Source organism: Xiphias gladius, chromosome 2 (genome assembly GCF_016859285.1).
Source record: "Xiphias gladius isolate SHS-SW01 ecotype Sanya breed wild chromosome 2, ASM1685928v1, whole genome shotgun sequence".
Classification (NCBI taxonomy): domain Eukaryota; kingdom Metazoa; phylum Chordata; class Actinopteri; order Istiophoriformes; family Xiphiidae; genus Xiphias; species Xiphias gladius.
In genome coordinates, this window is record NC_053401.1 from 20329481 (window position 1) to 20340043 (window position 10563).

The window sequence follows — 10563 nt, forward strand, 5'->3', positions numbered from 1 at the left end:
CTGGCCTCTGGGAAATGAGCATGTTTCATTGTTTCCAAATCTACTCCCGCTGTACGCTGAGCTTTGTTGCCTAAAGGGATCTGGGCTATTTTTCATGGCCTTTAGTCCGGTAACCAGTAATGATCGTCACGTCCAGATAAAACCAAAGCTTTTTTCAAAGAAATGACGGAAAATACATTCGAATGGAAGTTCAAATGAAGCGATTCGAATTCTTTTTCACAGATGACGATTCCACAGAAGCTCCTCTGAACTTATTAGACACCCTGAAGGAGAGGGGGCTGCGGTTGGAGCAGAGGGAACTAAATCCTTCAGGAAATCCTCTCCTCCGTCTAGCCCTTTTGCAGAGAAACGTGGATTCTGGCAGCTCAGCTGTTCTGGTCATCCAGTGTGAAACGTGTAGCTTATCCACATGTTATGTAAAACTAAGGGATGCCAGAGGGGCTGTAGGCCTCAGACATATGCAGTTATTTAACTGATTTATCTGCACATATTTCAGCCCCAGACACTTTATCACACCTACGTCACAAAAAATCATCGAGTGGAAATATTGTGAATTTAACACTTGTCACTTCAGAAGATATGGAATATGAAAACTAAACAGAAATCAGAGGCCTTCAGTTGGGTTTCTGGTCAGAGTTTTCTGAGGGGGTACTCAGCAGGTCCCTCCTGGGCAGACCCACGAAAAGCCCGGTCCGACCTGACAGCCCCCGGTCAGATACTGATTCCCCGGTTACTTCTCAGAATTTCCACAGACCCATGTCATAAGCTTCCAGCATACAGCGCACTGCGGCTCCTTGTCCCGTATCAGATTTCTGTGGGTTGTCAGCAGCTCCGCCAAACACCCCCCCCCCCACCTATAAACTTCTCACATGGTTTCATTTTAAAGAACTGTTTGAGGCTCAACGGGCTAACACAATAATAATAAAAAAGAGGCCATGTGAAAAAGGAAATGACGGCTACGAGCCTCCCCTGCTGGCGTGCCGCCCCCTGAGGGGCCGCCCACCGGCCAGCCCGCGGACGCCAGCAGTGCCGGCTCCTCCAGGCTCCCCGTCAGCTCCTGCGGACCGTCTCGCTGCTCGGTTCCTCGACAGCATGGTATCTGAGGGCTATCTGTGCAGCGGACACTAGCCTTGTTTCTGCAGCGAACATGAACGAGATCAAGATCGCGGTGCTGGGCAGTGGAGGCGTCGGAAAATCAGGTAGGCGCGCTGTGGAACATGTTGCTGGGCGTCGGAGGTAATCAGGTCGTCGCTGTTGATGGAGCTCACCTGTCTCTCTCTCTCTCTGTGTGTGTGTGTGTGTGTGTGTGTGTGCGTGCAGCTCTCATCGTCCGCTTCCTCACCAGGCGCTTCATTGGCGAGTACGCTTCCTCCTCAGGTAATTATCTGCGTTTTGAAAACATTCAGCAGAACTTCGCACAACGTCGTCACTCTGACTCATGACGCCCACTGTGGATGAAAATGAAGGTTTCTCACTTTCACTGCATTTCCACTTCGGGATCTCCCCTAGAATCTCCAGTGAAGTTGAGTGGGAGCAAAGTTTGACTTGTTACTGGGGGTCAGCGTGGGGTCAGCTGCGTGCTCTTCCTCCTGAGCCTCTGTAGTCCAAGCCCATCAGTGTTTTACTGTTCCACACGCGTTCGTCGTTGACTTCTCCTTCTCTAACTCGGCTCCATATTCCTGCTTCAGTTACTAGGCTCACCAGCATATCTGCAACTACAAACCGCCCATCATTACAAATGTAAATTTGCACTGCGTTTGACTGTTCACCTCTTTAAGCTGGACTGGCTACTGAATTTCTAACCAAAATGCTTCCGTAAAGCCACGAATCCAAATCTCGGCACTGAGTGCCTGGTTAGATCCGTGATACAGTTTACTTATTCTTTTATCAGATAGTTCCTGTTTGACTGCAGTCAGATAGTGTTCTTTACGTAGATTGTGAGCCACCATGTGGTCTGAAGGAGACATGCTGTAGTGATCAGGGCTCCCTGACCACATTGGTCCCAGACAGTGGCTCAATACGCCATTGTTTTCCTGAGAATAATCTAGTTTCATCTGAGCTTGTTTGCTTTCAGTATGTCGCTGTTTGGCGTCTGACCAGGTCACGTCAGCGCCGCTGAGAGGAACTGCTTCGTGATCTGCGTTCTCCTCTGGCCTTGGTTAGATGATTACAAGTACAACGCTCTGGCGTGTTTAAACTATCTACAGTAAACTTAGAGCCCATTTGTTTGCGCTTGTGCCCAGTTTCATTGTTGTTGAGCCTTAGACGCTGTACATCCCAACATTTTGCGATTAAGAAGGTGCAGGGCTTTGCCCAGTCTTTGTTGTTCCCCACCACCCCTTAACAAAGGGTCACAGACTGTGCAGACTCAAACTGTGTCGCAACAGAAAGTGCAATTACCGAAAAAACGGATTAAAGGGGGGGGTAGCGTAGTGGAAGAGATGTTAGGCAGAGATACTGTGAGCAGTGGAAGGGACGGGTGCTTACGTAAAGAAACTGGTTTCAGCGTCGGTGACAAAGCCCCGGTTCGTGATCGACAAATAAAAACCAGATTTACAAATGTGTGTGATCACTTGAGAGCAATTATGGCGTTCACAATTTCATCGTCCTGCCCATAAACACATCGCAAACAGTTGGAACAAAAGTGAAACCGTGTTACAAATAAATACATCCCAACTTGAAGTTAAAAATAACTTTGTAAAATAAAATATATGTACATGTAAAAGCTGATGCATCTAACAACATTTGCTTTTGAAAAGCTTCCTGCACATAAAAATGTCTAAAATATTGCTGCAGTGTATTTTATACTACTTTTACTGTTGAGTCACGGTTTGTACTAGTAGCCAGTAGTACTAGCGTTGACGTTAGCAGTGTAATTTCATGTGAATGGAGCAGCTAATCTACGGGATTTAGATTTTCTTAACTGATGTGACCTGAGGTGTTAAACTATGCATGGTCATGCACGTTTTGGTTACAATGTTTGCTCAGCTCACATTCACTGTAGGGGACGATCCACCTGGATGTCCCGCCATGGCCTACTGGGCTGAGCACAATCCCCTTTTGGCCTGGTCTGAGTGTTGTCCCAGCAGAAGACGTCCTCTGCCTAGCTGTCCTGAACTCATTAGCTGCAACCTAGCGAAGACAAACCGAGTAGAAAGGGACGCAAGCTTTACATGACAAAAACAGTGCGCACAGCAAATTTGAAGCGGCCAAAAGTAAAGCCCCGTGACTCAATGTTCCATGTAAAAGATCCGGGGGCAAGAGAGGAAGCACAAACGTTAAGGGAAACGTGCTCCAAATACAAAAACACACAAACGGGAAACACGTGCAAAAAGAATTAGTAAAGCAAGAAGTGTTCTGGGACGCTGGAGGGAGTGATCGATAATGGCAGCAACATTACAGTTACCTTTGCATGTCCTAAGCTAGTTAGTTATTAGTTAGTCAGTTAGTTAGTGTATAAAGTTTTGATACTTTTTCAGACAGGAAAGTAACCGCTTAAAATCTGCCTGGTCAGTTGATTCTATTAATTCCTGTTTGGAAGTGTACCCTGACAATTTCGGAGACGTGAGGACCGACCAGTCATCGCCCCGGGGGAAGAGCAGTCTTATCTCTGCCGCCCTTTGCCGCTTGGCTCTGTTGCACGTGGCGTTTTGAAATACGATTCCCTTTTTGGAAGATGAAATCTGGTCTGAGAGTTGAAATGTAATATTTGTGAATGTTGTGTGAAACTGCCAGTTTGTCTGAGAAGATAGGACTGAATACACAGTTAAATACATGATATGTTGGACAGTTTAACAACAGCTCTGCCTCTGACAGAAGCAGTGGAGTCCATGTTCAATTTCACTTTAGATTTTATTTCAATATACATTATAGATTAGATAACAGGTGTGTCTTTTACTACATTCACTGACTATTAGTATTCTTTCCCCAAAAGAAAGTCTACGTATGGACCTTTTGAGTCAAGCCTATTCAGTCTCATTGTGTAAGGTTCGGCGATGAAATGCAATCACCAGAGCCCAGCCGAGGCGTTGAGTACAAGCTCTCGACGATGGGGAGACTTTAGGCAATTGTGGCAGCGGCGTTCACGATGCCGTCAACAGCTCAGCCGGGCTCTGGCAAACAGAGTTTTTGTGTCGATGACAGAGAGTCTCAGAACTCCACACGCCAATGTAACCATGTAAAATAACTTGAAATATTTTCAGATATTTGAATGCACAGCAGTCCTTTCAAAAGCAGATGTTAATGGATCTATGAACTTGACGTTGGGAATATCTATATTTATCCAAGCTGGGACCTGTTTATTTGTAAAATGGTTTGGAAATTAGTTTAAATTGGTCTGCGTTTGTTTATGGATTGGACAATGAAATATAAACACCATGAATTTCCTCACAAATCATCGCACACATTTGTAATCTTGTTTTTATTAGTAGATCAGGAAGCACGCATTTGTCACCACCAATACTGAGGCCATTTTCTCTCCATAAATACGAGCGTTCTAAAAATAACGGGAGGTTAGTTATTGTAGTTTGGCCATCTGATCTGGCCCCGCACCAACACGGTGAGCGGTTGCAGCTGCAGCAGTGGCTCTGACTCACAGCTCATGAAGGACATTAAGCTACTTAAAAACCCTTAAGGCCTCATTTCTCTCTCCTTGATGCCAGAAAAATTGTTCTCCTCCTCGGATTCATAACTCAGGGAAATCTGAACACACAGACTTGCTGCGCTTAGAGTATTTTCAGCTTCAAGAGTGACTCACGCTTTCCCGGGGATATCACCATCCCCAGTGTCCATCGCGGGTAAACGTCCGTAAATCAAAGTGAAAAGACCAAACTTACAACGTGAGACAAATGGTAACAATAGCAGCGACCAAATCCACCGACATGAACTATTTACATGTTGGACTATCAGTATTTTTAAGACCTAGAGTGTCCAATTAACATGGTTGTTACATTCCCGGAAGAACGCCAGCGGGCTTTGAAAACCCCCAGCAGACAGTGTTTTTATAAGTGATCTGAAAGATAACATTAGCTTGTTATCAGTTATTACAAATATTATGCACTGACAAGTAAGACAGCAAGTATAAAGTGGTGTAAAAGGCATTTGATTTATCATGGCTTTTACCCCAAAATAATGTTTGACAGTTTTAGAATGAATGTGTAAATGTTCGGGATATTAAAGGGAAGCCGATGAGTTGCTCTGCTCACATCTGCAGTGTTTTCCAATTCCAATGGAAAACAGAAGCCATGTTTGTTGTTTTTTTTTTCCCCGACAACTTTAGTTTTGATCTCCTGCTTTTGGACCACACTCTTGTATATAATTACTTACTGAAGTTTTGACGTCTGCCTTTTAAAATTGAAGATGTGTCTGTTTCTGTATACTTGTTGAACTCGTATCTACACTCTTCTAATTTGGTGCAAAAGAGAGTTGATGAGTCTCAATGTGATCCCCCCCCCCTCACTCTCTTGCTGTTGTCCTCCCTCTTCCTTCCACAGAGTGCATATACAGAAAGCGTCTGTCCGTGGATGGGAGGCAGATTAATCTGGAGCTCTACGACCCATGCTCTCAGGTGAGTTTACAGGGAGAGGGGGCAGGAATCACAAGGCGACGTTGTCAGGATTACTGCATCTTTTGACTACGAAGAGGTGGCACGGTGGCATAGTCCGGCACAACGCGTCCAACCGCGCCACTTGTCATCACCTAGTTTAACACAGATGGCCCGGTAACCTCAGAGAACATCACAGAAGATCCCTGGGCAACCAGTTGCCAGGCAGGGCTCTGGTCTTAGCCCTCAGCTGTTTTGCACCGGGAACGTCCAAATCCCCGATGGCAGCGTTATCATGTTTGCATGTAACATAATGAGGATAGAACCTTAGCTGGACACAGTGCATGCCTCACGTCACATGTCACATAGTGAAGACAGTTTATACAAACAATGACAAATACTTAATTTGGTCAGAGTACATCCCATCATAACAGTGAGATCACAAGATACTGCGATGATGACATATTGTACTGACAAATAATGATGCTTAGAAAGATGTACAGCCAGTCACCTTGTTGTCACCACATGCTGTACCTCACCTAAACATTTACCCTCCTCATCCACTCCTCTCGGTTACCCGCCCCCCACCTCCTTTAACTAAGAGAATGATCCGAGTGGGATTTCCCCTCTACTCGCTTAGGGGCCACGCAGAGAACTTACCTCCCACTCGTTCAGCTGCTGCACGTTTCTGCCATGAAATCCCTGCCGCCGTCTGATGGCAGCAGGACGCACGTGTTGATGAATCCGTGCCGGAGCTCCGTGTCATCACGCACAACCGTCTGCCGAGTTGAACCTGTTTCACAGCTGTAAGACCAGTGATGTGACTTGCAGAATGACTGCATGTTCACGAATCGCCACACCCTCTGATCTTTGTTCCGCTTCAGCCGGCCCCATCTGCACTTTGCGCTGCAGCACATGCAGTATTACGGGAAAAGCTTCAGGCACTAAAAGTAAAGTGAGGATGCGTTCAAAAATATTACCCTGAATAGTTTTTATTCATCAAAGGTTTGTGCAGAGTACAGTAAACAGAAGAAAAAAAGAACAGTATTTTATGTGACCTTTAAAACAGCAACAATTCTATCAGCTACACCTGAGCAGAGTTTTTTTCAAAATACTGGCAGGTTGGTTGTTCCAAGCGTCTGGAGAACCTGCCTCAGTTCTTCTGTGGATTTAGTCCGTCCCAGTGTCTTCTGTCTCTTCACGTGATCCCAGACTGACTCCATGATGCTGCGATCAGGGCACTGTGATGGCCAGACCACCTGTTGCAGGACAACTTGTTCCTCTGGTCTCCGAAGACAGTTCTTAATGACTCTGGCTGTATGTTTGAGGTTGTTGTCCTGCAGCAGAATGAATCTGGGACTGATCAGATGCCTCTGTGAGGTTACTGCGTGATGGCTAAGAACCTAAGCATCTAAAGTGCCTAAAACCTTTGCGCAGTCCTGTACATGAACCAAAATAATAGGGGGGGCATGGAGATGGCCACGGAGTCTTTGTGCCCAAGACCTAGCACTATGCACTTGATGCGCTCGTGTGATTAAAATAGGGCCCAGTGAGTGTAAAGCAAAAGCTATTCAGTATCATCCATCTTAGTTTGGAGAGGCGGTCAAGCATGAGGCTTTCCTCGGCTGAACCACTGTCTGCAGCCCGAGTCCAGTCTCAGGTCCATTAATCTGAGTTAGAGCATGGCTATCAAGGCCATTCCAGCATCACCTCACAACCACAAAACTCCAAGCCTCTCATAAACCTTGTTTTTTATTATTCCATCCGTTCATTCACTTTGACTGTGGTTGACTTTTCCCGAATCCTTTTGACCATGAAAAGTTTTAACATTGACATTTTATTTAATATCATTAAAGTGTAATTTTGTCTGTTTTTAGGCCTGTAAGGGTAAGTCTGCTTTAAACGACCAGATCCACTGGGCTGATGGTTTCATTTTGGTCTACGATATCAGCGACCGCTCCTCCTTCCTCACTGCCAAAGCCATAGTGCGCCTAATCAGAGAGCTGCACCTGGGATCTGCCAAAAGGTGTGGGCTACGATCACTGTAATATAATAATGCCCATTGTGTGCATGTAAACAGAACTTGTGAGAACTTAGTCTACAAAGTAAATTGTGTGGCCCTGCTCTGTTTTTTCACCTCCAGGGACGTAGACTCGCTCATATTTTTGGTGGGCAACAAACAGGACCTGTGCCACATGAGAGAGGTTCAGCGTGAAGAGGGCCAGTGTCTGGCTGCCGAGTTTCACTGCCAGTTCTACGAGCTGTCAGCGGCCGAGCACTACCAGGAGGTGGCGCTCATATTCTCCAAGATGGTGCAGAACGCCAGCCTGGGCAGCAAAGCCAAGGAGCGCAGGAGACGCCCCAGCGGATCCAAGTCCATGGCCAAACTCATCAACAACGTCTTCGGCAAGAGGAGGAAATCAGTGTGAAGTGTCAATACGAGGACAGCTGTCCATGTAGGCTGGACCGCTGTCCTTGGACTGAAACACACCCTCTAGCTTGGCTTTGGATCTTTGATTTTTTTTGTGTTGCTGTTCATTGGCATTGAACTGACATATACGTGTGTAGATAAGTGTTAATGTGATATTACAGTAGTGCACAGCAGATACTTTGTGAGCCTGCTTCCCGCTTCCTGCCGCTAATTCATGCTTTTGCTCTTTGAGATCATTGGAAGCCTTTCACGAGAGACATGTCCTGAAGCATTTCAGCCAAAGCAGTCAATTAAAGGAAAAAGTTGATGACATTTAATCCGAGAAAAACAAACGAGGTCTAGGCTTTACTGTATGACTTCAGGTATTTAATTTGTCTGATATGATTGAAGAGGGATCAGGCTTTTAAATGTGTACTGCGTCACTGTGACTTGTGTCACATGCAGCTATCTTTTCAACTTTAAGATAAATGTGAAGACCGAAGGAGGAAATATTATGTCATGGCATATGATGTAAAACGGAAATTACTTGTACAGAACATGCTGTTGTAGTGGTTTTTTTGTTTTGTTTAAATCCGACACAGAGGTTAAGAAAAAGAGGACTAAAATGTTTATGTAACAAAACATATCACATATCACACAACTCCTTAACATACACACAGGGAAACAAAATGTCGTTTCTCATGCTCCTCAGTGCAACATAGAACAGACATGCAAACACTACACAGTCTTTAAGGGTAAGACTCAGAACTTGTGCATTAGAAGCAACAACCTGGATGTAAACAAGGTCCGGTGCATTTTCTCTTTTTGTCACAAACTTGGCATGTTGGTGGAATTTCGGCAAAACGGTCAATAAATTTGCATGAATGAAGTCGCCGGTGATGGGTTTTCTGTTTGAACGCTGATACCGCGCTCCACCCTCGCAAGTGGAGCGCCACCATAACGACAGTGGGGAACTCCCTCAGCCGGCACGGTATGGCCGGCACTTCACGACCGTAAACTCCACCAACAAAGGAGAGTCCTCAAGTCCGGCTCAAGTCGGTGACTTAGCTTATCAGAAAAGACTCGACTTTAACACCGATGACTTGAGTGACCTGATGTCCTCCCCAAAACTAAAAATTAAAAATTGTCTTACAAATAAGCTTGAAGCCAATCTACTCTTCATTTTACTGACAACGGAAATGACAAACGTTTGTAATTGTGACAGGAATAACACATTCACTCGTGCAGTCAGTTTGACTTAAAATACAAAGTTGGATTGACCGTAATAAACACACATTTCAGAAGTTATTAAAGTTCCTATCTTAACATATACTAAGATTTAAAATAAAATTTAGTCAAGGCAGCACAGTGACTTGTTGAGGGCTTGTCAGTGTCCTAAACACAAAGTTTAGGACATGAACTTGACCTGGGACCGACCTCTTGACTCAGTGGTCCAATGCTAAGACCTGAGACTTACCTGTGACCTTAACGGTGACTTTGTCCCACTCCTGCATTCTATGTAAGTACGCATCAGCCTGTTAACATTAATGTCTTTGTCCACGATTAGTGATGTTTAAGTGGTAAAAATCCCTACTTCTGTCCTATTGTTGTGGTTTTGCCCACAGGTGTCGTCACAGTAAATTATATTTAATTTGTTGTAGTATTCTGTGGACACAGACACTTCACTGTGGAGCTCAGTAGGTCAAAGCTGAACCAGTAAATAGCTCCTCAGATTCTAGTGTTACCAACGGACAGTTTGCTGAATTCCATACAAAAACGTTGGCTTTTCCTCTCACTTAGATTATATGTTTAAAGTGGGGATGTGGATTTCAGTGATTGGTATTTCACCTCCACAAGGTTCAGGAACTAAAGCAGTGGAGGCTGAAATATCTAGTGTGGGTACTTCTCCCACAGGCCTGTCTGGTAAGTGCCTGCTGCTTTTTAACTCTACTCCCTCAGTTTGTAATGCAGGGTTTCTATAAATTTGTCTCTGTCCAACGGGGGTCTCTGGTATCTTATGTGGAAGTCCTCGAACTTCCTCCGGCCGGCCGCAGACTCCCGGTCCGTGACCTTCCCTGTGTGGAAAGTTTTTTATTCTTCATTGCCACGGTCACGATTTGCTTGAATTAAAAGTCCTTTCTTCTGTTTGGTGGTGAAAAGTGTGGATTACAGTTATTAAACTTTTATCAGTATTTCGATATCTTAGATTATACATTTCTGCCATACGTGGTGAGGAAGGGAAGTGCTTACAGGGAGAGACTTTAACCTGACACTCTGCTTGGTCTCAGCAGGTTACAGCTATGTTCGGTCTCTGCCAAATCTCTCTGTGAGCGCTTATCTAGCAGAAGCTGAAATCAGTTTCTAACTCCAGTTTCACATTCCAGCCCTGAAATGTCATCGGTTTGCTTTGTATCTTGAAGTCTAGTAATTAAACAAGCTGAGTAAGCAAATGTGCAGTAGGTAAGAGTTGGCTGGGTCTGTGTGTCGGAAGCCACATACTCTATAATAAGAGTGACATTCGGGATTAGAGAATTATCTCACATTCTGCCCCAAACTCAAACGGTTTCTTCTTGCCAGTGTCTATTATAACAAACTAAAAAGTAAAACAAAT

At 44.9% G+C, this 10563-nt stretch overlaps 1 protein-coding gene across 1 annotated transcript; it reads left to right on the top strand.

The window, feature by feature from the left end:
- The first annotated feature begins 987 nt into the window (after nt 1-987).
- Nucleotides 988-8841, top strand: rergla (RERG/RAS-like a). Its single transcript, XM_040150080.1, has 5 exons — nt 988-1199; nt 1321-1377; nt 5493-5566; nt 7420-7568; nt 7686-8841. Exons 1-5 carry the CDS (start codon nt 1148-1150, stop codon nt 7969-7971), a joined length of 618 nt encoding a protein of 205 aa, XP_040006014.1. The 5' UTR covers nt 988-1147; the 3' UTR covers nt 7972-8841.
- Nucleotides 8842-10563: the final 1722 nt, after the last annotated feature.